At 43.3% G+C, this 26,991-nt stretch overlaps 1 protein-coding gene across 3 annotated transcripts in view; it reads right to left on the bottom strand.

Moving 5' to 3' along the window:
* LOC110526270 (phosphorylase b kinase regulatory subunit beta) overlaps window positions 1-26,991 on the bottom strand; it is an 81,076-nt gene that overhangs the window by 20,031 nt on the left and 34,054 nt on the right. For all 3 annotated transcript variants that reach the window (XM_036980624.1, XM_036980623.1, XM_036980622.1), the window contains 7 exons: window positions 24,729-24,824; window positions 23,797-23,994; window positions 19,641-19,698; window positions 19,305-19,382; window positions 18,233-18,391; window positions 17,793-17,887; window positions 711-766 (listed from right to left, as the gene is read on the bottom strand). In XM_036980624.1, the coding sequence (XP_036836519.1) occupies window positions 711-766; window positions 17,793-17,887; window positions 18,233-18,391; window positions 19,305-19,382; window positions 19,641-19,698; window positions 23,797-23,994; window positions 24,729-24,824 (740 nt within the window). The remainder of the gene's footprint in view (window positions 1-710; window positions 767-17,792; window positions 17,888-18,232; window positions 18,392-19,304; window positions 19,383-19,640; window positions 19,699-23,796; window positions 23,995-24,728; window positions 24,825-26,991) is intronic.

Raw genomic sequence — 26,991 nt, 5'->3', positions numbered from 1 at the left:
GGACTCGTTTTACTGTGGATATAGATACTTTTGTACCCGTTTCCTCAAACATCTTCACAAGGTCTTTTGCTGTTGTTCTGGGATTGATTTGCACTCTTCGCACCAAGGTATGGTCATCTCTATGGTGGTGTGGTGGCTGCGTGGTCCCATGGTGTTTATACTTGCATACTATTGTTTGTACAGATGAATGTGGTACCTTCAGGCGTTTGGAAATTACTCCCAAGGATGAACCAGACTTGTGAGGTCTTGGCTGATTTCTTTTGATTTTCCCATGATGTCAAGCAGAGGCATTAAGTTTGAAGGTAGGCCTTGAAATATATCCACAGGTACACCTCCAATTGACTCAAATGATGTCAATTAGCCAATTATCAGAAGCTTCTAAAGCCATGACATAATTTTCTGGATTTTTCTAAGCTGTTTAAAAGGCACAGTCAACTTAGTGTATGTACACTTCTGACCCACTGGAATTGTGATATAGTGAATTATAAGTGAAATAATCTGTCTTTAAACAATTGTTGAAAAAATTACTTGTGTCTTGCACAAATAGATGTCCTAACTGACTTGCCAAAACTATAGTTTGGTTGAAAAACAAGTTTTAATGACTCCAACCTAAGTGTATGTAAACTTTCGACTTCAACTGTACTATTCTCTAATCTCAGAGACACATAGCTACCACCCACAGTTTTCTATTTATCTTTCCCATCACATACCTCTGGCTCTCAGCAATCAGGGCCACATGGACCACCGTGTCATTATCAATGGGACCCTGGAACACAGAGAGAAAGAGATAGGAAAGGTGAACATACTCAACTGCAGGGGAAAATACAAATTCAGTTAATAGTATATAATAAAATCACAATAATATACTGAATTGTTATCTCTGGTATAATACATTGCAGTGAAAATTGCTCCGCTTGTAAAGTAAAGCTGTGAATAGGAGATAAGGTCTTTTGAGCGAATAAAAGAGTGATGAGAGGAGGGAGAGAGGTGAACCATGAAACATACCTCACCGTACCCTGTCATTACAGAAGTTTGAACAGTGGTAATCTTTAGAGTGGTTATAAACTACTGATTTTGTAGTAGTTGGGTTGGCCATATTAAATCAGGAGTATCAGTGACCACAGTATTCTGGATAGTAGCTCTTATTTCTGGATAACCTGTGTGTTACATGCACCTTTGATATCCCGTTCCCGGGTATCCATGTATCTGTGAATAAACAGAATATTCCTAATTGAAGTTTGTATGGTTGAAATGGAATAGTAACTGAACTCTGGACACTGACTGTAGGCCTATAACCTCTCACATGTACACTAACATAATAACTCCTGCAGAATTATGCATTTCTTGCAGTAAAATGCTGGTGTCTCGGGAACAGGAGTGGAGAAATATGATCTCTTTCTTTCAGCATCTCTTGAGAAAATGTGAATGGGTGCGTATTGTGTTATCTTTGACACTTATGCAAGCAGACTGTTTTAACCACATACCGTAAAATATGCGCCCAAGATGAAGTGAAGTCTTATTAGAAACGTGTTTCATTGTTTTCTCAGCTTTTCATTTACTTCATTAAAACGGGTTAAACTGATGACAATGGCCATTTTGCACAGGACCAATCTTTCTCTTGTTTTGAGTTATTGCATTTTCTCCAGGTCCCTAAACCAAATAGAGAACTTTACCGGTGTTAGCTAGATTAGTGCATGCATTCTACATTACTCTGGTGAGCACAACTTTATTTACTCTTCTAGGGCAACAAGTTACGACAGAAGAAAATCTGCCTATATCTAATTATAGTTGACAAACAAATGTCCTACCAAATGTCGGAAATGATAAGCAGAAGCAGTATAAATTAGGGGTCAATAAATTATGCTAGAATTATCATGGGGAATGGAACTGCGCAGGTGGCCTACTTTTTGAAGTGATTTGTTTGATAATCAGATGAAAACATCATCACACTGCGTAGACTGAGAAAAACACCAGTAAACAAAATAATATGTTTACATGCCACAGTATCCCGTCTAAGATCAGCATATTCCAGGCATCTTACCCTGGTTTCACATAACCGGGATACAAGCTTTTTCGGGTTAATGTAAACGGGATATGATGTTTATATGCGTGAACTCAAAAGCAGAATACTGGAGTATCCTGAACAATAACAGGATACTGGTGTGTGCATGAAACATTGTCACAGATGTGTCGGAGAAGCAGTGCCTCTGCTTCAGAAGTAAGTTACATGAATAAACCTCACAACTATGGCATAAGGTGAAAGGATTGCATATGATACAACTGCCTGTCATACACCTGTGAATCTTTCAAGGAATCATCTTTCAGGATAGAATGACGTTGATCTAATGATCATGCTTACTTTCTCTTCTATTTGCCGCAATTGCATTTCCGCCTCAGCTCCGCTGAGTCCCGGGAGATGTATTCAGAGATAAGTGATTTGTAAACAGAGTGAATCATATCACGTGAGTTAAATGATTAAAATCCCTGAGCCATTAGAATAGAACATCTTGTGATTCACAGGAGGGGGCTGTTCATCAGAGGCAACGCTCCTTTAGATGACCCGGCGGGAAGCCTGACGCAGGCAGAGAAGAGAAGGCTGGAAGCCATTTTGTTTGGGCGGAAAGAGCAGGCTTTTCTCAACACCCTCGTTATCATTAATCAGAGGAATCCGGGAGAGGGGGGGGTAAAAGAGGTTCACAGATATCTCTGCTGATTAATTGTGAGCAGCGGCTTCTAAAACACGGCAATGAAAATCGTATCTCATTAGCATTCTGCTCCAAAACACAAAGGAACCATTTGAAGAGAGAAAGAAGTAAAGAAAGAAAAAAAGAAATGAAGATGGAAATAAAAAAACAGAGAGAAAAAAATGCTAGATCACCTGTACTCCACACAGAGACGCGTGCAAAGCTCTCCCTCGCCCTCCATTTGGTAAATCCGACCACAACTCTATCCTCCTTATTCCTGCTTACAAGCAGAAATTAAAGCATGAAGCACCAGTGACTCGGTCTATAAAGAAAGTGGTTAGATGAAGCAGACGCTAAACTACAGGACTGTTTTGCTATCACAGACTGGAACATGTTCCGGGATTCCTCCAATGACATTGAGGAGTACACCACATCAGTCACTGGCTTTAACAATAAGTGCATCGAGGACATCGTCCCCATAGTGACTGTACGTACATACCCCAACCAGAAGCCATGGATTACAGGCAACATTCACACTGAGCTAAAGGGTAGAGCTGCCGGTTTCAAGGTGCCGGACTCTAACCCGGAAGCTTACAAGAAATCCTGCTATGCCCTGCGACAAACCATCAAACAGGAAAAGCGTCAATACAGGGATAAGATTGAATCATACTACACCGACGCACGTCGGATGTGGCAGGGCTTGCAAACTTTTACAGACTACAAAGTGAAGCACAGCAACGAGCTGCCCAGTGACACGAGCCTACCAAACGAGCTAAATCACTTCTATGCTCGCTTTGAGTCAAGCAACACTGAGGCATGCATGTGAACATCAGCTGTTCCGGACGACTGTGTGATCACTCTCGCAGTAGCCGACGTGAGTAAGACCTTTAAACAGGTCGACATACACAAGGCTGCGGGGCCAGACGGATTACCAGGACGTGTGCCCGAACATGTGCTGACCAACTGGCAGGTGTCTTCACTGACATTTTTAACATGTCCCTGATTGAGTCTGTAATACCAACATGTTTCAAGCAGACCACCATAGTCCCTGTGCCCAAGAACACAAAGGCATTCTGCCTAAATGACTACAGACCCGTAGCACTCACGTCCGTAGCCATGAAGTGCTTTGAAAGGCTGGTAATGGCTCACATCAACACCATTATCCCAGAAACTCTAGACCCACTCCAATTTGCATACTGCCCAAACAGATTCACAGATGATGCAATCTCTATTGCACTCCACACTGCCCTTTCCCGCCTGGACAAAAGGAACACCTATGCGAGAATGCTATTCATTGACCACAGCTCAGCGTTCAACACCATAGTACCCACAAAGCTCATCACTAAGCTAAGGAACCTGAGATTAAACACCTCCCTCTGCAACTGGATCCTGGACTTCCTGACGGGCCGCCCCCAGGTGGTGAGGGTAGGTAGCAACCCATCTGCCATGCTGATCGTCAACACTGGAGCTCCCCAGGGGTGGGTGCTCAGTCCCCTCCTGTACTCCCTGTTCACCCACGACTGCATGGCCAGGCACGACTCCAACACCATCATTAAGTTGCAGACGACACAACAGTGGTAGGCCTTATCACCGACAACGATGAGACAGCCTATAGAGAGGTCAGAGACCTGGCCGGGTGTTGCCAGAACATCAACCTATCCCTCAACGTAACCAAGACAAAGGAGATGATTGTGGACTACAGAAAAAGGAGCACCGACCACGCCCCTATTCTCATCGACGGGGCTGTAGTGGAGCAGGTTGAGAGCTTCAAGTTCCTTGGTGTCCACATCAACAACAAACTACAATGGTCCAAACACCAAGACAGTCGTGAAGAGGGCACGACAAAGCCTATTCCCCCCCAGGAAACTAAAAAGATTTGTCATGGGTCCTGAGATCCTCAAAAGGTTCTACAGCTACACCATCGAGAGCATCCTGACCGGTTGCATCACTGCCTTGTACGGCAGTTGCTCGGCCTCCGACCACAGGGCACTTCAGAGGGTAGTGCGTAAGGCCCAGTACATCACTGGGGCAAAGCTGCCTGCCATCCAGGACCTCTACACCAGGTGGTGTCAAAGGAAGGCCCTAAAAATTGTCAAAGATCCCAGCCACCCCAGTCTGTTCTCTCTACTACTGCATGGCAAGCAGTACCGGAATGCCAAGTCTAGGACAAAAAGGCTTCTCAACAGTTTTTACCCCCAAGCCATAAGACTCCTGAACAAGTAACCAAATGGTTACCGGGACTACACTTTAACTATACATTCGTGTACATACTACCTCAATTGGCCCGACCAACCAGTGCTCCCGCACATTGGCTAACCAGGCTATCTGCACCGTGTCCCACCACCCACCAACCTCTTTTACGCTACTGCTACTCTCTGTTCATCATATATGCATAGTCACTTTAACCATACCTACACGTACATACTACCTCAATAAGCCTGACTAACCGGTGTCTGTATATAGCCTTGCTACTGTTATTTTCAAACGTCTTTTTACTGTTGTTTTATTTCTTTACTTACCCCCCCCCCCACACACTTTTTTTTTGCACTATTGGTTACTGTAAGTACCTGTTGTATTCGGCGCACGTGACATATAAACTTTGATTTGGTTTGAAATAATGCAGGAAATATCTTCTCTCTCTCCAGCCCACCACTATACTTCCTTGGCGGGTAATTAGGTTAAAAGCAACACTTCAATAGGACAGCAGAATGTACTGGAACTTCTTAAAAGGTATTGTAAAGATCTCGTTATGTCTTAGGAACAAACAAAACACTGGATAAGACAGGTCAAGCTTCAATTAGCGCCTCATGTTCCTGCCTGCTGGCACCTGGCACTGGGCCCTAGGTCCTGGGCCAGGGTCCCCCTAGCTCCCGGGGTAACTGGGGCCATAGCAGATGGAGGGACAACACACTGAGGACACTACAGCCAGAAAACACTGACCAAGCGTTCTCTCATAATGCCACCTAATGCCGCTGCTACTAAAGTATTAACATCAATACATTGAGAGAAACATCAGTCAGAAATATCGCACTAATTGGAATAAATGCTCTTTTACAACTTAGTTACTCCTCTCACATATCAGGCTGATGAAAAGAAAGAGTACAATAAATTGCCACTGAAAAAAAAAAAAAAAAACACCTGCAAGTAAAACTCCTCCAATTTAGGTAAGCAATTTGCATCAACAGTAGCTTGTGTCTCAGCATGAGAAATGTGCATCTCTACTAGTAGAAGCCCAATTGCAAAACAAGCTTATTCAGGAGTGCCACTTCCAGACTGCAAATATAAATGAGTTTAATCTCTGCTTCATTTGAGATTTTCCCAAATTAAAATCATTGAAATGTGACACAGTGGTGCTGATGGAGGGAGAAGGCCCCTTCAGACTTCTCACACTGCACGCTTGGTACCGACACGTGTCCTCTGCATACAGATTGCGTTTCACACACTCGAACTTTCCAAGCATCTGGAAAGCACCTTAGTTCTCAGAGGCATAATCCTGCTTTGCTCACAAATTGTAAGTAACTAAAATATATATATTAGAGGTCGACCGATTAATCGGAATGGCCGATTAATTAGGGCCGATTTCAAGTTTTCATAACAATCGGAAATCGGTATTTTTGGACACCGATTTTTTAAATATTTTTTTCTTTACCCCTTTATTTAATCTTTATTTAACTAGGCAATTCAGTTAAGAACACATTCTAATTTTCAATTACGGCCTAGGAACGGTGGGTTAACTGCGTTGTTCAGGGGCAGAACGACAGATTTTTACCTTGTCAGCTCGGGGATTCAATCTTGCAATCTTACAGTTAACTAGTCCAACGCTCTAACCACTTGCCTCTCATTGCACTCTACGAGGAGCCTGCCTGTTACGCGAATGCAGTAAGCCAAGGGAAGTTGCTAGCTAGCATTAAACTTATCTTATAATAAACAATCAATCAACCAATCATAATCACCAGTTAACTACACATGGTTGATGATATTACTAGTTTATCTAGCGTGTCCTGCGTTGCATATAATCGATGCGGTGCGTATTCGCGAAAAAGGACTGTCCTTGCTCCAATGTGTACCTAACCATAAACATCAATGCCTTTCTTAAAATCAATACACAGAAGTATATATTTTTAAACCTGTATATTTAGCTAAAAGAAATCCAGGTTAGCAGGCAATGTTAACCAGGTGAAATTGTGTCACTTCTCTTGCGTTCATTGCACGCAGAGTCAGGGTATATGTAAGAGTTTGGGCCGCCTAATTTGCCAGAATTGTACATAATTATGACATAACATTGAAGTTTGTGCAATGTAACAGGAATATTTAGACTTATGGATGCCACCCGTTAGATAAAATATGGAACGGTTCCGTATTTCACTGAAAGAATAAACGTCTTGTTTTCGAGATGATAGTTTCCGGATTCGACCATATTAATGACCAAAGGCTCGTATTTCTGTGTGTTATTTTGTTATAATTAAGTCTATGATTTTATAGAGCAGTCTGACTGAGCGGTGGTAGGCACCAGCAGGCTCGTAAGCATTCATTCAAACAGCACTTTCGTGTGTTTTGCCAGCAGCTCTTTGCTGTGCTTCAAGCATTGCGCTGTTTATGATTTCAAGCCCATCAACTCCCGAGATTAGGCTGGTGTAACCAATGTGAAATGGCTAGCTAGTTAGCGGGGTGCGCGCTAATAGCGTTTCAAACGTCACTCGCTCTGAGACTTGGAGTAGTTATTCCCCTTGCTCTGCATGGGTAATGCTGCTTCGAGGGTGGCTGTTGTCGATGTGTTCCTGGTTCGAGCCCAGGTAGGGGCGAGGAGAGGGACGGAAGCTATACACTGGCAATACTAAAGTGCCTATAAGAACATCCAATAGTCAAAGGTTAATGAAATACAAATGGTATAGAGAGAAATAGTCCTATAATATCTACAACCTAAAACTTCTTACCTGGGAATATTGAAGACTCATGTTAAAAGGAAGCACCAGCTTTCATATGATCTCATGTTATGAGCAAGGAACTTAAACGTTAGCTTTTTTACATGGCACATATTGCACTTTTACTTTCTTCTCCAACACTTTGTTTTTGCATTATTTAAACCAAATTGAACATGTTTCATAATTTATTTGAGGCTAAATGGATTTTATTGATGTATTATATTAAGTTAAAATAAGTGTTCATTCAGTATTGTTGTAATTGTCATTATTACAAATACATGAAAAAATATATTTACATTTTATTTTTTTTAAATTGTCCGATTAATCGGTATCGGCTTTTTTTGGTCCTCCAATAATCGGTATCGACGTTGAAAAATCATAATCGGTCGACCTCTAATACACATACTGTAGACCTATCTCCTCAAAGAAATTGAACTATGAATGTACCCCAATACATGGTTCAATAGCCTGAAAAAAACACTACTTCAAAAGAATAGCCACTATGTAAATTATGACTAAGACAATCATTTCACAGAGGAAAACTGTCAACCTAAAAAAATATATGAAGTAATTGTAATGTTAGCAGATTTCACTTATCTTAGACGCAAATCCAATGTACAAAAATAGGAACTTAAAGATGTGTTACATGGGTTTTGTATAATTCCACCCAGTAGATTTGAAAGTAGCGCTCACGAGCCAAAATGGGTCCCTGAAAATGTTTCGCAATAAACTGTGTACAACACCATCCATTTATGTTATGTCCTGCAATTCGTAAAATATGTTACACATTTCTAAGTGCTTAAGATCCAGTTCAATCTCTTTAAATACCATAGTATGAAAAAGCATAAAGATGTATATTGTATATGGTAGGAAACCGCCAGGAGTCCGATGGGGGGACATTTTGTTTTTTACATATAGTAGCCTGTGTTTCCATCTTTTGTAGCTCCTTTGATAGAGCACGGTGCTTGTAACACCAGGGTATTGGGTTTGATTCCCATACGTATAATGTAAGCACGCATGACTAAGTCACTTTGGATAAAAGCATCTGCTAAATGGCATATATTATACTACAGTTTCTGTCCTTTTCTGACACAGCTTGTGAAGACAACAATCCCTCCCAGTCCCATCACTCTTTTTCTCATCCCTCCTCTCCAAGTCCCATCCCTCAAATCCCAGTCCCATCCCTCATATCCCAGTCCCATCCCTCATATCCCAGTCCCATCTCTCATATCCCAGTCCCTTCCCTCACCGTCCCATCCCACCCATCCCAGTCCCATCCCTCCTATCCCAGTCCCATCCCCCTCCTCTCAATATGTCTTCAGTGATTCAGTGCTAGACCCTGCTGAGCCCTTCTGTCCACTGACCCAAGCTAACCAGCTCAAGGTTGCACAGCCCGACAGGGACTGGCCATGGGCCTTCACAGCATCAGTCCAGCACACATTTGCTATAAACACACACGCAACTCTAGACTCTTTCATATACACAGAACATACCAAATATTAGGAACACCTTCCTAATATTTTGCTCTCAATTGAGTGATTTCCTCATATGACCTGTAACTCAGTTAAATCTTTTGAAATTGTTGCATGTTGTGTTAATATTTTTGTTCAGTATACATAGACACAATCCTATACATACACATGGACGTTCCCATGAGCGTGCACACAATAGAGACACACCAAATAAAATGCACTCTGTTGTTGCTCGCCATTTTTTACGAGCACGTTTAGATCAAAGGGGTTATGACCTGAATGTACATATACTAAACTTGCATCACTGTACGTGTGTTACTAGTGGGTTGTTTAAAATAAGCTTGACAAGGCACTAAGACAACGCTATCTCATAAGCTATCGGCAGTGACGTGCCACACATTGTAAGTGCGCAGACAGCCAAGCAGGAGCCACGTTTTTGATTGTACTTTCTCAAGGTTGGCATTTAAAAGCACACTTTACTTCCTTGCATTTAACATTTCCAGGTAGCATGACAAAGGCTGACTTAATGAACTTGGTTTGGGATATGAATGCAACAGTGGCGGTACCGACACCATCACATCACAGAAATTGAAAAAGGTGGGGATTGGATTCTTTGCCATGTAATTATGGAGGGATCCTTTGCTGAGAATTTGATACGCATCGGCCTCTCTCTCTCTCTCTCTCTCTCTCTCTCTCTCTCTCTCTCTCTCTCTCTCTCTCTCTCTCTCTCTCTCTCTCTCTCTCTCTCTCTCTCTCTCTCTCTCTCTCTCTCTCTCTCTCTCTCTCTCTCTCTCTCTCTCTCTCTCTCTCTCTCTCTCTCTCTCTCTCTCTCTCTCTCTCTCTCTCTCTCTCTCTCTCTCTCTCTCTCTCTCTCTCTCTCTCTCTCTCTCTCTCTCTCTCTCTCTCTCTCTCTCTCTCTCTCTCTCTCTCTCTGGGCATGCTGCAGATATATTAGGTTTAGTCTACAATCCTTATGACAAAAAAAATAAAAATCAATTTATATTAAGCTGAGCCCTATGAAAGCCTCCTTGAGCCTGGGCTTGTCAAACCTGGTGTATTTGATGTAATTCCCATTGAGATTCTGCTGGGGAGACTGGGAGAGATAGGCAGAGACTATGAACTGTTCTGTATGGGTGCTGCAGCTGCGTCACCCAGGGAGCGGACACACCAGCCCAGACACTCCTGAACATGCACTTGCCATGAAAATGCCGTCGTTTCTCCCCAATACAATAAAGCCCTCTAAGCTGACAGCGCCAGCCCACATTCAAGTACCGTTTTGCCATTATGGATTACAGTCCTATTAAAATGGGGGTGGAAAACGAGACTGACAAGTCACCTACGTGGCAGTAATTGTCATAATAATGTCAAAGCCCTTTTCCCTTTTCCAGCTCGCCACCCACAAGCCGTTTTCTTGTTTGTTTTTAATGCACCGAGCCTGGTGTGCAGTAACATTGGCATGGCAACTGCAGCAGCACGAGCGAGTTAGGAGACCCATATGACTGTGCCATTTAAACGGGGTCTGCTCTGGCACATGTGACTGACCTGGCTCTAACCCCAGCACAGTGCTCATCATGACAGATAATTGATATGCCCAGACAGGGATGATGACACACAACTGTTGTTTTTACCCAAATAGAGACCTTTCTGATAAAGGGCACTGGGAGAGGGGGAGAGCACACGATGGGCCACATTCAGTGAGACTCACAAAGAGAATCACATTCAGCAGCATGGAACCCCATGATAAAAGATCAAACTGTGTTTGCCTGGCGAGGAGGTGGTCAACTTTGTAGATGCTTGCCTTTGGAAAGACAATGAAAGCCAAATTGGAAGTTATCCTGCTCACGTATCACAACCGGCCCATAGGATGGCGCACAATTGTCCCAGCATCGTCTGGGTTTGGCCGGTGTAGGCCGTATTTGTAAATAAGAATTTGTTCCAAACCGATTCGCCTAGCTAAATAAAATGTTAAAATATTTTTTTAATGATGGCCAATAAGCCAGACAGGGAGCAGGGAAAAACCACTGGGCCAAATGTATAAAAAGACATTAATGCGGCTTTGATTTGGGACCGAGGCCTTGTAAAATTGTGATCAACTTTTGAAGTCACGTTAAGTGAGAGATGGCCTGCTCTACTGTGCTGTCAGAGGGAGGTCCAGCCCTGCTCTACTGTGCTGTCAGAGGGAGGTCCAGCCCTGCTCTACTGTGCTGTCAGAGGGAGGTCCAGCCCTGCTCTACTGTGCTGTCAGAGGGGGGCCCAGCCCTGCTCTACTGTGCTGTCAGAGGGAGGTCCAGCCCTGCTCTACTGTGCCGTCAGAGGGGGGTCCAGCCTTGCTCTACTGTGCTGTCAGAGGGGGGTCCAGCCCTGCTCTACTGTGCTGTCAGAGGGGGGTCCAGCCCTGCTCTACTGTGCTGTCAGAGGTCCAGCCCTGCTCTACTGTGCTGTCAGAGGGAGGTCCAGCCCTGCTCTACTGTGCCGTCAGAGGGGGGTCCAGCCTTGCTCTACTGTGCTGTCAGAGGGGGGTCCAGCCCTGCTCTACTGTGCTGTCAGAGGGGGGCCCAGCCCTGCTCTACTGAGCTGTCAGAGGGGGGTCCAGCCCTTCTCTACTGTGCTGTCAGAGGGGGGCCCAGCCCTGCTCTACTGAGCTGTCAGAGGGGGGCTCAGCCCTGCTGTACTGAGCTGTCAGAGGGGGGTCCAGCCCTGCTCTACTGTGCTGTCAGCGTGCCATTTGGCAGCCCTGTCCTGCTAATTAACATTATTTATCTTTGGATGCAAGGGAAAAAAATAACATCCATCTGTTCACAACCATTCAGTATGTCACATCAAAACAGGGAAAAAACATTGTCTGGATAATGCATATAAAATGGTGTCCTCAGAACAGCCTAATCTATGGCGAATTGAAATCCCTCTAAGGTTTGTTCTACTATGTTAAAACATGCAAATGTAGTCCCTGTGCCCAAGAACACTAAGGTAACCTGCCTAAATGACTACCGACAAGTAGCACTCACGTCTGTAGACATGAAATGCTTTGAAAGGCTGGTCATGGCTCACATCAACACCATTATCCCAGAAACTCTAGACCCACTCCAATTTGCATACCGCTCCAACATATCCACAGATGATGCAATCTCTATTGCACTCCACACTGCCCTTTCCCACCTGGACAAAAGGAACACCTATGTGAGAATGAATTAATTGACTACAGCTCAGCGTTCAACACCATAGTGCTCTCAAAGCTCATCACTAAGCTAAGGACCCTGGGACTAAACACCTCCCTCTGCAACTGGATCCTGGACTTCCTGATGGGTTGCCCCCAGGTGGTAAGGGTAGGTAGCAACACATCCGCCACGCTGATCCTCAACACGTGGACCCCTCAGGGGTGCGTGCTCAGTCCCCTCCTGTACTCCCTGTTCACTCATGACTGCATGGCCAGGCACAACTCAAACACCCTCATTAAATTTGCTGATGACACAAGTGGTAGGCCTGATCATCGACAACAATGAGACAGCCTATAGAGAGGAGGTCAGAGACCTGACCGTGTGATGTGAGGACAACAACCTCTCCCTCAACGTGACCAAGACAAAGGAGATGATTGTGTACTATAGGAAAAGGAGGACCGAGCATGGCCCCATTCTCATCGACGGGGCTGTAGCGGAGCAGGTTGAGAGTTAAGTTCCTTGGCGTCCACATCACCAACAAACTAACATGGTCCAAACACACCAAGACAGTCGTGAAGAGGGCAACTTATTCCCCCCCAGGAGACTGAAAATATTTGGCATGGGTCCTCAGATCCTCAAAAGGCTTTACAGCTGCATCATCAAGAGCATCCTGGCTGCATTACTACGTGGTATGGCAATTGCTCGGCCTCACCTCCAACCGCAAGGCACTACAGAGGGTAGTGCGTACGGCCCATTACATCACCGGGGCCAAGCTTCCTGCCATCCAGGACCACTATACCAGGCGTTCAGAGGAAGACCCTAAAAATTGTCAAAGACTCCAGCCACCCTAGTCATAGACTGTTCTCTCTGCTACCGCATGGCAAGTGGTACCGGAGCCCCAAGTCTAGGTCTAAGAGGCTTCTAAACAGCTTTTACCCCCAAGCCATAAGACTCCTGAACAGCTAATCAAATGGCTCCCCGGACTATTTTCATAAAAACATTGTTGGTTAAGGGCTTGTAAGTAAGCATTTCACAGTAAGGTTTACTACACCTGTTGTATTCGGCGCATGTGACAAATACAATTTGAATACATTTTCCTTTGTTCTACAATGGATCTGAGTGACACAAAACAAACCTGTAGCATGGAACCCAGAATGCAGAAAAGGTATGAGCAAGGGGTTTAGAGTTTGACTTTCAAAAGCCTGGAAAGTTGGAAAAAGACATTCTGGGTTACTGTCGGGACTGTAAAATTAATTCCCCAACATCATTGTGCATTTAGTAGAGACACTAAAATCGACAACCTCAAATGCCTACCATGTTGCGCCTCTCTTTCTCTGAAGGGGCTTCTTTGTGCCTCATACCGTGATGGCCAATTGAAACCCTCTCACCTTCAGACCTTATCACAGATGCAGGGCTGAGTGACAGCGCTGTGCTTTGGACATTTTCCATTAACCTTGTTCTGTGGCTCACAGAATCACTCAGTTAAAGAGAGAGCTGTTTCTGTTATGGGGACTAGAGCTATACGGAATTGGCTGCCAGAGAGCAACTGTACAGTAAACGCATCCGATACTGTGACTAGGTGTGTGTGTGATGACAGTATGTGTACGCATGTAGAAAAGAGAGATGACCTGTATTTATCTGCTCATTTCATTGGTGGTGGATGAGGCGAGTTCCCCCACAAAGTAAAGCCCTTTGAGGTTACATAAAACTCCAATGAATTATTATGTGTTTGAATGCGTCTTTGCGTGTATTTGTGTTCATATGTGTCCTTCTTTGACTCAGTATTACGGTAGTGAAAATGTGTGTCTGATTAGCTAATCTGGTGTATACTTGTGTATTACGTGCATTGTGTATTACGTGTTTGCTGGGCTTTGATGGTGTGTGTGTGTTTGTGGGTGGGTGTATATTTTAAGGCATATGGCTTAATGATATCTCCTCTCTGGCTTTTGTTCTGTGTTTATTTGGAGAGTGTTTCCTGAAACTCCCTGGGGTGTCTTTGATCTGACTCAACCTCTGAGCCGAGCAAACGCGTCGCTTCTCATGTGGAACAAACCACAGTCAAGGAGCATTCATTTCACATTCTCCTCTTTTACGCTACTGCTACTCTCTGCTTATCATATATGCATAGTCACTTTAACCATACCTACACGTACATACTACCTCAATTAGCCCGACTAACCGGTGAATGTAAATAGCCTCGCTACTGTTATAGCCTCGCTACTGTACATTATATAGCCTCGCTACTGTTATAGCCTCGCTACTGTTATAGCCTCGCTATTGTACATTATATAGCCTCGCTACTGTACAGTATTTGGCCTCGCTACTGTACTGTTATAGCCTCGCAACTGTACAGTATATAGCCTCGCTACTGTACTGTTAAAGCCTCACTACTGTACTGTTATAGCCTCACTACTGTACTGTTATAGCCTCACTACTGTACTGTTATAGCTTCACTACTGTACTGTTATAGCCTCGCTACTGTACAGTATATAGCCTCGCTACTGTACTGTTATAGCTTCACTACTGTACTGTTATAGCCTCACTACTGTACTGTTATAGCCTCACTACTGTACTGTTATAGCCTCACTACTGTACTGTCATAGCTTCACTACTGTACTGTTATAGCCTCGCTACTGTACATTATATAGCCTCGCTACTGTACAGTATATAGCCTCGCTACTGTACTGTTAAAGCCTCGCTACTGTACTGTTATAGCCTCACTACTGTACTGTTAAAGCCTCGCTACTGTACTGTTATAGCCTCACTACTGTACTGTTATAGCCTCACTACTGTACTGTTATAGCCTCACTACTGTACTGTTATAGCCTCACTACTGTACTGTTATAGCCTCACTACTGTACTGTTATAGCCTCGCTACTGTACAGTATATAGCCTCGCTACTGTACTGTTATAGCTTCACTACTTTACTGTTATAGCCTCACTACTGTACTGTTATAGCTTCGCTACTGTACAGTATATAGCCTCGCTACTGTACTGTTATAGCCTCACTACTGTACTGTTATAGCCTCACTACTGTACTGTTATAGCCTCACTACTGTACTGTTATAGCCTCGCTACTGTACTGTTATAGCCTCGCTACTGTACTGTTATAGCCTCGCTACTGTACAGTATATAGCCTCGCTACTGTACTGTTATAGCCTCGCTACTGTACAGTATATAGCCTCGCTACTGTACTGTTATAGCTTCACTACTTTACTGTTATAGCCTCACTACTGTACTGTTATAGCTTTGCTACTGTACAGTATATAGCCTCGCTACTGTACTGTTATAGCCTCACTACTGTACTGTTATAGCCTCACTACTGTACAGTATATAGCCTCGCTACTGTACTGTTATAGCTTCGCTACTGTACTGTTATAGCCTCACTACTGTACAGTATATAGCCTCGCTACTGTACTGTTATAGCTTCGCTACTGTACTGTTATAGCCTCACTACTGTACTGTTATAGCCTCACTACTGTACTGTTATAGCCTCACTACTGTTATTTTTCACTATCTTTTCACTGTTGTTTTTTATTTATTTATTTACTTACTTATCTATTGTTCACCTAATACCTATTTTTTACTTAAAAATTGCACCGTTGGTTAGGGCCTGTAAGTAAGCATTTCACTGTAAGGTCTACTAGACCTGTTGTATTCGGCGCACGTGACAAATAAACTTTGATTTGATTTAATGGTTTCTAAATACTAAACTACCCAGATACACACACACACAAACACACACAGATCTGTGTCTAATGCTTACTGGGCTTGACATTCTGGGAAGTGCATAAAATATATACACTACCAAAAATAATGTACTATTTGTATTGCTTAATAACAATTTAACACACAGTATACGGGCTCTGGGAATTTCATGACGTTTCAATTCAGAGCTGCTGAGCATACAAAATTGCACTATATTCTTCGTAATATGTAGAGCACTAACGTTACATAAATAAGACGTGTACTATGTGAATCCCATTCTCTCGTGAATTATCTCGAAGTTCTCAAGGCATCACCTAGATTTGTTACCACATTACACATGTAATGCATAGCATCGGGCTTGCTGACCAGTCCAATCTAAATGTAACCACACTCGTCATTCTAATGTAGCGTTAATGTGTGTTATTCTATTCGCAGCACAGCAGAATCTAGCTGCACTGCCCTCTTCCATTCGGGAACAATTTAGCAGGTCCAGTCTAATGTATCATGGAATGGTCTTATGTAGAGTGTGCATTGCAGACATGATAATGCAAAGTAGATCAGAGAAATGGGAACACAAATCAACCATAGATTCCATGTGAAAGCGCAGCGCGCCCACGCACGCAGGCACCGCCCCCACAGACCAAAGGGTTAGTGATGTAAAGGCAACGAGACAGCCGCTCCACGCGCTTGTGTACATTACGCAATCCCCTCCCATCGTGCCCTCTCTCCCCCGTTCCACCGAGAAAGGCTTGAGACGGTACTGTCGGGCCAACCGCTCCAGGGTGAGCTGCTTAGCTGAGCATTTGCATCATGAATAAAACAACAACCTGTTTTTCCACTGAGGTGAGATAGACTGTAGATTCCTGCAGGAGGAAAGGTACACTGAAGATAAATTATGTAGACTCCTGATCTCTCTCCCTCCCATTGATTTTTTACCTCTCGTTTGAGCCTTGAGCATTTCAACACAGGTTTGGAATAACACATCAAAGTTTGTCCTAGAAAATCCGAACATGACATCCGAATCAATGATATATAGAATGACGCAGACTCATGTATACACGCAGAGGGGGTATAGTAGTCTGCAGTAGTTCCCTTATAGCAGGAGAATTATTTAAGCAAGGTCTGAGGAGGTGTGGTATATGGCCGATTTACCATGGCTAAGGGCTGTATCCAGGCGTTGCGTCATGCGTAAAGACAGCCCTTAGCCATGGTATTGGCCATATATCACACCTCCTCAGACCTTGCTTAAATAATTCTCCTGCTATAAGGGAACTACTGCAGACTACTATACCCCCTCTGCGTGTATACATGAGTCTGCGTCATTCTATATATCATTGATTCGGATGTCATGTTCGGATTTTCTAGGACAAACTTTGATGTGTTATTCCAAACCTGTGTTGAAATGCTCAAGGCTCAAACGAGTTAACTCCAATGCTTCCCACAGTTGTGTTAAGTTGGTTGGATGTCCTTTGGGTGGTGGATCATTCTTGATTCACAGGAAACTGTTGAGAGTGTAAAACACTTTATATTTGAGTTGTCACTGTTGAAATTCGAGGCCGTCTATGCATATTCATGAGGCTAAGCACTCACTCTCCATTGGATACAAGCGGTTGACATCAACACTCCTCATCAAATATTTTTTTTTAAGTATTCAAATAACCAGATGTATCAACCAATTCAAAGTGAGAAACAAGCGGGAGCTTGACAGCCTGCCATTCTGATCTGTGGACAACGAACCCCATTGTTAAGGCGGAGACACAAGCATCTTGTCGTTATATCTAGTATCTCTGATTGTAGTGATGGCCAAACACGGCTGATCATAGGATGGTCACATGGGAATGGGAGTCTAACCTGATTGGAGTATCTCATGCTGACGTTCCTCTGATCCTGTCGGGGTACGTAGCGTTTGATGGGGTCGATGTCTTGGGGGCTGATCAGCTCATCCACTGGAAAAGAGACATGGCAGAATGGAGGGGTGAACACACAGAGAGCACACTAAAGGTTCCAACTGATACACTGGACATACACCCCATAAAATGACCTTTCCTTACAAAAGTCATTACTTTGTAATGAGAACCCATTAACCTGTGAGCAACTTCACAAACATACAACAAACACATATGTTGAACTGAATATCTGAACTCCGTAACCTCTGCAGTCTGACGTGACAACAGTATAGTGAACACCCCAGCGAGCATGCTCTATAGAGAATACCTCTCCAGCCAGCGGTCAGAGAAGGTATTTGACAGTGAGGCGAGGTCAGTGAAGAGAAGACAGACAGAGAGACTGACCCAGCAGCCTGGCGATGTTGAAGAGGGCCTGGCCCCACAGGAACAGCATGCCATCCTGGCCCGTGTTGGCAGGGAAACGCTTCTGGCTCCCGTGCTTCTTCTGCTCCGCCTCCACAAAGTCGGCAGGTACGCGGTAGTACTTCGGGATGACAGCATGGCCTGATCCACGACACACAGGACGGAAATAGATACACTTTACGGTGCTGGGTGATTACAAACATGTCGAATAGAAGGCACTAATGGAATTTCCAGGAGGTTGATACATCGAAAGGAGTGCAGTTTACGTGTCTGCTGCTCAGGAGAAAGGAGTGGGAGTTATCTATTCAAAGGTATCTTAGCAGACACACATGAAGAAATGTCAAATTTCCAAGAAAGAACGCACCGGGAGTACAATATTTTCTCTGCATAACAAACGCAAAGACACCACAAAGCCAAAGGAGGTGACAACTCTGTCTGCAACCACTGAGAAGTATTCCTGAAGCAACATGCATCCTTCAGAGGCTATTGGCTCCTGAGTCTTTTAATGTGGTTTCTTAACTGAGGAAAAATACAGCTTTGTGTGAAGGCTAATATAAAAACGAGCTCCTTGAAATATGAGAACAGCTTTCGTGCACTCAGCATGTGGGAGATTAATATGGATATTGTATTAAGTGTAATATGAAAATAACAGTAATCTTCACAACCAAAATGTATGTGCACTTCTCAAAGACTCCCACGGATGCCAGCATGAATGTGTATGTGAGAGGGACTAATAAGTGTTTCCCCTATATTAATTTAGCAGCGGCGGCCCACCACTGCTGAATTGTTGCCACCGCCACAAAAAAAAATTGGATGTCATTTTTTGCAATATAAATATTCCTGCTCGAACAGCTAGCATGTCATTGTGCTAACGCTAGTAGCAATACACCCCCCCCCCCCCCCCCCCCCCCCCCCCACCCCGCCACCCTTACCACCACTGCTGAAAAAAGTCCTAGGGGAAACACTGCTAGAGTAATTGAGTGTGTGTGTGTGCGCATGTATGTGTACAGTAGTTCCATAAGAACACAGATCCCTAACGGAGGAGGAAACTCACCATCAAAAGATTGAAAGATGATAGGTGTTAACAGGTCTTGGTATTCTTTGACTTGGGCGTTGTTCCCCCTGAAGACTCCTGGAAATCAAATACAGACAATAAAATGGCAAAAAAGTGTCAGATATTCAACTTCTATGTAACCCAATACTCAAATCAAATCAAATGTTATTTCACACGCGCCAAATATAACAGGTGTACACCTTACAGTGAAATGCTTACTTACAAGCCCTTAACAAAAAATGCAGTTTAGAAAGTATTTAAAGTAAAAAAGAAATAAAATGAAAATGAAAAAATGAACAAAAAAAAAAATCACGTTATTATATTAACATCACATACCATCAATCATCATGAAGATGAAAAATATGGGAAACTCGCATTCAATGCCATCAAAAAGCTGAAAGAGAAGAGAACATTTGATTTTCATAAAAGTGTCTTTGAAGAAATGAAAAAGCCATAACACAGAGGTCACTAGTTTCCTAACCTGAAAGAGAAATACACACGCACTGTGTGCATTCATCCCTGCACATGGTGCATTCATCTCTACACATGGTGCATTCATCTCTACACATGGTGCATTCATCTCTAAATCTATCGCTGTGTGTCAGTGGATGCATATGGATTACAATAAAAATGCTCAGACACCAACAATCATTTTCGTCAGCTTTTATAATGAATGCAGCAAGTAGCAAGTGATGGCCTGTCCCAAAACACACACTTAAAACACCTGTTGACTGGTGAGTTTGTTTTCCAATTGTAACAGTTTAACAGAGGCAAAAACACTTACTTCTGAGATGCTATCGGAGTCTCAGCCAACCAGAAATGACATTACATAGCTTTAGACGTCTCCCCTCACCACCCACCCCTCTGCCCATAAATCATCTGGGGTTGAAAAGATACGTTTGTAAAGCAAAACAGCAATTGATTCATTTCAATAATTCCAAAGAGAAATTTCAACAGTAACTGTGAGGATGTAATAAGTCTTCAGTCCTTTTGTTGTTGTTGGTATTAATCATTTGTCAGATGGTGTCCTTGGTTCTATTTTCGTGTAGCATTCACAAACCAAAGGCAGCATAAATAATGTAAACTTAGTGGATCAATTACTGGAGGACACACTAAAAGAACACTGAATGAAACAGACCCAAGGATATATCTGCATTACCGAACAACCCTTCTTCAAATTGACTAGCTCTCAGACAGTCACCTAAGTGCTCTTTTTGGGACCAAAGCAGCACCTCACTTTCATGATATGCCTGGCTTCCCTGCCTTCTGAGAGAGGAGCACAACATCTCCCAACCCTCCTGAAACGTAATTAAGACTTTGTTATCGCCGTCTCCCATCTCTGCAGACAATCTCCATGGCAATAGGAGATAAGAGAGAGACTACAACATAATGAAATAAAGGCTGTTAATTGGAGCGGTCACACATCATTTTCCGGCCTGTAGTTTGGCTGTTATAGCAGAGATGACAGGGACTGCTTCAGCCATCAGTCCATCAAATCAAAAGAATCTAACATATGATTCCCACAACCATCTCTATTCTCCATCTGTATTCTTGTATTCTGTTATCAGTTTTACCAAAGCTATGTTGCAAACCATACTGTGAGTTGTTCGTCATTGCTCAAGGGTTAGGCTGACACAGCTGGGTTATGCTAGTGTGTGAGTGTGTGTGTGTGTGTGTGTGTGTGTGTGTGTTTACTTGCGTCTGTGCCAGTAGAGATAAGGTACAAAATGGTGGAGATATTTAATAAAATGCTACAGGGGTGGAGAGACCAATCACTGAGGCCTACTTGGGCAGTAAACACCAGCTATCCCAGGAGCTTTCTGCCTCAGCTATTCCACAGACTGTAAAACTCTATATTGTTCGACAGGATGCCCTCCTTCACTTGTAATAGGTAACATTGCAGGATTTCAAAATTCTTAACAAGTTATGTGTTTTCAAATTGAATAAACCTGCAATCAATGCCTTCCCACCTGAAACAGCATATTGCAGAAAAAAGAATATGATGTACAACTTCCATTGTGATCCAATACACTCACATGTGACTTCGAGCTTTTTGAGTGGGCAGCAAGAAGAGGTTGTGCATGTGCAAAGAACCACACAATCCTAGAATGTTATGTAATGGTCTACTGCATTACTTACCGTAATGGATGAGATTTCAAAATGATTTATCACGAGGCATTTTATAGTGTAATATCCAGCTTCCAATTAAGAAATGGGTTGACCGGGACCTGTTGATTGCACCTACTCTACATCCTATAATGAAACTTTAAAGTTTAGTGGCTCAGATTATTCCCATATTACCTCCCTTTGTGTTTCCCCCTGTTGAATCCAAGCTCATTCATTCTGGGAGGTCAGTGCTGCGGCTAATGCAATGATTTGCTCAGTGTTAAGTAGATGCCCTGCTCCAAATTCACACTCTGCAGGCACAGCAGCTAATCCTGAAGTTAATATGCCTTCAGTTGGGATTTATCAACGGCAGAGCAGACACAATTGTGTGGCTTCTGTCGTAGGAAAACAAAAAAAACTGGGTAAACCCTTTACACTCGTATTCGCATACGGGTTGACAATGGTAGATTTGGGCACTGATAAGCGTCTAAATTGGAATGCTGTGGTAGCCTAGTGGTTAGAGCGTCGAGCCAGTAACCGAAAGGTTGCTGGAATCGAATCCCTGAGCTGACAAGGTAAAAATCTGTTGTTCTGCCCCCGAGCAAGGCTTTCGGTTACTGACCTAATGCTCTACCACAGCCACTGTGTTCCAAGGCAGTTATTTGACTGTACGTTTGTTTATGTGTAACTCTGTGTTGTTTTTGTCGCACTGCTTTGCTTTATCTTGGCCATGTCGCAGTTGTAAATTAGAACTTGTTCTCAACTGGCCTACCTGGTTAAATAAAGGTGAAATAAAAATATATATACATTAAAAAAAACACTGTTACCCGGGCGCCGAAGACATGGATGTCGATTATGGCAGTCCCCCGCACCGCTCTGATTCAGAGGGGTTGGGTTAAATGCGGAAGACACATTTCAGTTGAACGCATTCAGTTGTACAACTGAGTAGGAATCCCCCTTTCCCTTAGAGTAACATGCTCTAAATTACGTCGGAGCTCAGTGTCTTCACAGCGCAGAATGGGTTTTGACTGACAGCAGTTCTGAACTTGAGCACTGAACACAAGAAGTTGCCTCATCGCTCCTGCTAAATTGGGCTATTTTGGCAAACGGTGTTGTCCGAGTGAGGGAAATTCTGTAAATTAAGAGGACTTTACAGATGAGACGTTGAGGATTATAAGAAATACCGCTTTGATGTCAAGACAGGCAATCCAAAACACCTCCGAGTCCACTTCACATTTCCATCTCATAAAACTCATGTAATATGTAGTGTCAACATTTACAATCACCGTGTTTGATGTGCAGTTAGAAGATGACGTGGTGTTATATCCTGGGTTGTCCTGAACAGAATGATCCTGTTTGTTGTTTTGTGAAGAAACTTTGCCCGCGGACCACGTATCTGAACGCATCCCGCGTCTCCATTCAATGCACACCAAAATGACCATCTGCTTCTCTGAATTCCCTAGTATTTGTAGTGAAAGCCTAAGACTGTAAGATCATATTTTATAATTTAGCTTTGGCAGTAGAACAAGCTTTCAAATGATGCCAACCTGACCCAGATTGCGATGTATAATGGATCGTAATTGTGTAAAGGCGGGTGGGGATGCAGGTCTGTGCTCCAAAGAAAACAACTAACAAGTGTGATTGTTCTAGCTCCTTAACGGCACAGCTGGGAGAGATCAAAATAGCACCTTATAGTTGAAGACTCTTCTTTGAGTCATAAAAGTGCATTGAAATTACTTAGCAACTGTGTACACTTTGGAGAGGTGTGTCCCCACTTGGAAACACGCTAGACCTCTCACTCAAACCCTTGTCAAATTTTCAAAAGAATCTTCATGTTACTGAATGTATCCAAAGTATTTTCAGATTTGTTATGAACAAATGCAGCGAAAAGTACAGTAAATATAAAATGAACATAAAACTGAACTGTTGTGTCCTCACCTTTAGTCTAATCATTTCCCCATAATTTCCTGTTCCCGTCTAATTTCTGTCATTGTTACAGTGGGGCAAAAAAAAAACTTATTTTCCACCATAATTTGCAAATAAATTCATTAAAAATCCTACAATGTGATTATCTGGATTTTTTTTCTCATTTTGTCTGTCATAGTTGAAGTGTACCTATGATGAAAATTACAGGCCTCTCTCATCTTTTTAAGTGGGAGAACTTGCACAATTGGTGGCTGACTAAATACTTTTTTGCCCCACTGCATGCATATGCTTTCCATATTTCTTATGTAAGAAACATTTCAATTTAGCCCTATCCATAATAGGCCAATTCCCACGAGTGTAAGGGGTTTTAAGAGCTGAAATGGAAAAAGTCAAGTCACTGTAGTGCATGTTAGTCATCACAATCAGTCTGTAGGGTTGGCTTTTAAACTAAACCACATACCTTCATCTCAGCCGGTTTGTAGTGTCTCCTGTTCTTGTCCTCATTGGCGGTCCTGTAGCCGTCACGCAGGAAGCGCTTGAAGCCATACTTCCCCTTTAGCTTGCGCACCACCTTGTCCAGGGTCTGACTGTAGAGGGCGTCGTCATCCACAGCGAATGCAGGGTAGCTGATGCAGGGCAGGAGGGCAGCGTCCGTATTCTGTATTGGGGTTCAAAGGGGGTTTCAAAATGTGTAACATTTAAACAGATGCCAGCTTTTGATAATTTCCTAAGTAAACCCTTCACCCCCATGTGCCAGCTGTCTCCAGGCAGTTAGTAAAGGGTTAAGAGACTAAGGGACCCACTCTCTCTCTCTCTCTCTGCTAATGGCCACTTTTCAACATTAAAGAGGCTGATATTTAATAACATATTAGTCAGAGACTCATATATAATTAAGATGCTCAATGTTTTACTTGCATAAGCCTTGTACTGTACTCCCTTCATCCCTTCACCTCCTTCCTGCGCAGCCTCTCTCTCACTCCATCCCCACCTCTCTCACTCCATCCCCACCTCTCTCACTCCATCCCCACCTTTCTCTCACTCCATCCCCACCTCTCTCTCACTCTATCCCCACCTCTCTCTCACTCCATCCCCACCTCTCTCTCACTCCATCCCCACCTCTCTCTCACTCCATCCCCACCTCTCTCTCACTCCATCCCCACTTCTCTCTCCCATTAGCCCACGTTGTAGCTCCAATGCATTTCTTCCATTTCCCCTAATTAAACCAATTCATTTACAGGAGCACTTTTCTGTCTAGTTGCTCTTACTACCGGAGAAAAATGATTATTCCTCTCTTTACTGGTGAACTGGGAGATTGGACTGGTCACTGAGCCAATACATCATAATGGCACAGAGTGGTATTTAGAAATGAGTGGTTTAATTATATTTACTCACGTGGGACCTGGATTCTCTGGGTAGGAGGGAGGACAGTGTCTGTCTGTTCCTGTTGTGGGCATCCAGGTCCACGAAGATGACAGACCAAGAGCAACCCTGCAGAACAACAGAGATGACAAGAGTCATGTTCACTGGTGGTTGTTAGGTTGATGTGGGTCAGACGAGGTCTGACACTGTTTCGTTGTGGATGAAAATTGTAGCGCTTCCGTATTGTCACTATGCAAGATTCAACGTAGCCTGCATGCTACCATGTTTGGACATAATGCATTTGGCAAACCTGTTCGAACACCGACTTTCACAGGCAAGCAGAACTCAAAACATCTAGGACATATTTATATTTATTTCCTTTTCGAGCAACCATTTGTTTCCGTCCGTGCCTTTGAACAGTGCCACTAGTGAGCCATGCGACTGCAGGGCATGGATGGCAGCTACTGGCTGTTCCCAGCATGTACTGATATGGGCCTGTCGCACTGCAGCTGTCACCACCACTTCCACTAGCTCTCTGAAAAGAAGCCTTAATATGCAGGAAACAACATCAAATGTCACAACCATGAACACAAGCATTTCGCTACACTTTAACATCTGCTAAATATGTGTGTGACCAACACCATTTGATATGATTTGATTTTGACAGTCGCTCACGCACGGACACACGTACAGACGGGAGCGCGCACACACACACACCACCACACACCACATTCTCTACATGGTAGAAGACCTGTTTGTTTATGTTACTGTGAATTCAGCTCGGAGGATGAACTGGCCACTAACCATTTAAATGAAAGCCACACACTCAGAGCCTCCAACATCTCACCTGCCGCCTCTGCAGAGCAAAACCAGCTTTGAAAGCAGCAACATTATAACCTTATTCTTACAAAAGACCCAATATTGCACAACCATTTGATATTTTTGGGTACAAAGCTAAAAAAGCATTGTGTTTTTCTATGCTTTGAGCACAGTGTGGGGGCACTCCAACCATGAAGGGCCATCCAATCACCTCGATACCACATCATGTTGTTAGACTGCAAACTCTTTACCTACGGTATGATTACCTACCCACAAGCCCCTCTGTTGAGATGAGGGCCTGAGTGCTTTTTCTGGGTTAGTTGACTGTGCCATTTTTGGATTAACACACCTCACAAATGTATGCTACAAATGTTCCTGGACACGTTTCTTCACCAACACCTCAACCATGTTCACATTAAAGTAAAGAAAAAACATACTAAGCTGCTTCTGCACAATGCATTATGTATGCTGCTTTCAAACAAGCCAACCTAAGCTTTTAGCCATCAGAGTGACTCTCATCAGGCCTGCTTTAGTGATTTAGTGTACATACTGCAGGGTTTGGTGGAATGGGATGTAAATGATTGTGACAGCACAGAACGTGGTCTCCACTGTGACCTACGCTTCTTAGGACCATACCTTTATTGACAGCACTCCACATTTTGCTGTGAAACAGGCAGTCACTTTAGAAGTTGACAACCCACACATAAAAGTTGGGTAAAATTAGTGATTGGCTCCCGCTCGACCATTGTGCTCTGGCTAGTCATTGATTGGCTGTTGCCTCTAAGGAACACAGTAGGGGAGAGTCACTGATCATGGCTTATTCTCAGTTGAACATCTAAAGGAAGTCAAAGGGGCACTGAGAGCAGGCCATCATTAATAACCTATGTGATGACTCATAGCCACTCCATCCCCAACGTGGGCCACACAGCAGCCCACACACCAGCCACTTCTATACTACTGCCTAATGACAGGAACCAAACCCAGTGGGGCACAGAGTTTAATCTAAAACTCTGATCATCAATGAGTCAATTTAACATCGTTGGCTGTGGATTAATTAGATGAAGGGGGCGGCTAAGGAGAAGAGCACATCATTAAATCACTGATAATAGTAGCAAAAGAGACTATAGCAATCATAAGGTGACTTCAGAAAGTATTCACACCCCTTGTTACAAAGCGGAATTAAAATGGATTTAATACAAAAATTTGGCAACAATCTACATTATGAAAAATAAAACAATATATATTGATTAGATACAGATGAAGTCGGAAGTTTACATACACCTTAGCCAAATACATTTAAACTCAGTTTTTCACAATTCCTGACATTTAATCCTAGTAAAAGATCCCAGCTTTAGGTCAGTTGGGATCACCACCTTATTTTCAGAATATGAAATTTCACAATAATAGTAGAGAGAATGATTTATTTCAGCTTTTATTTCTTTCATCACATTCCCAGTGGGTCAGAAGTTTACATACA

Source organism: Oncorhynchus mykiss, chromosome 6, assembly GCF_013265735.2.
Source record: "Oncorhynchus mykiss isolate Arlee chromosome 6, USDA_OmykA_1.1, whole genome shotgun sequence".
In the NCBI taxonomy this organism is placed as follows: Eukaryota; Metazoa; Chordata; class Actinopteri; order Salmoniformes; family Salmonidae; genus Oncorhynchus; species Oncorhynchus mykiss.
This window is presented reverse-complemented; position numbering and strand designations above follow the sequence as displayed.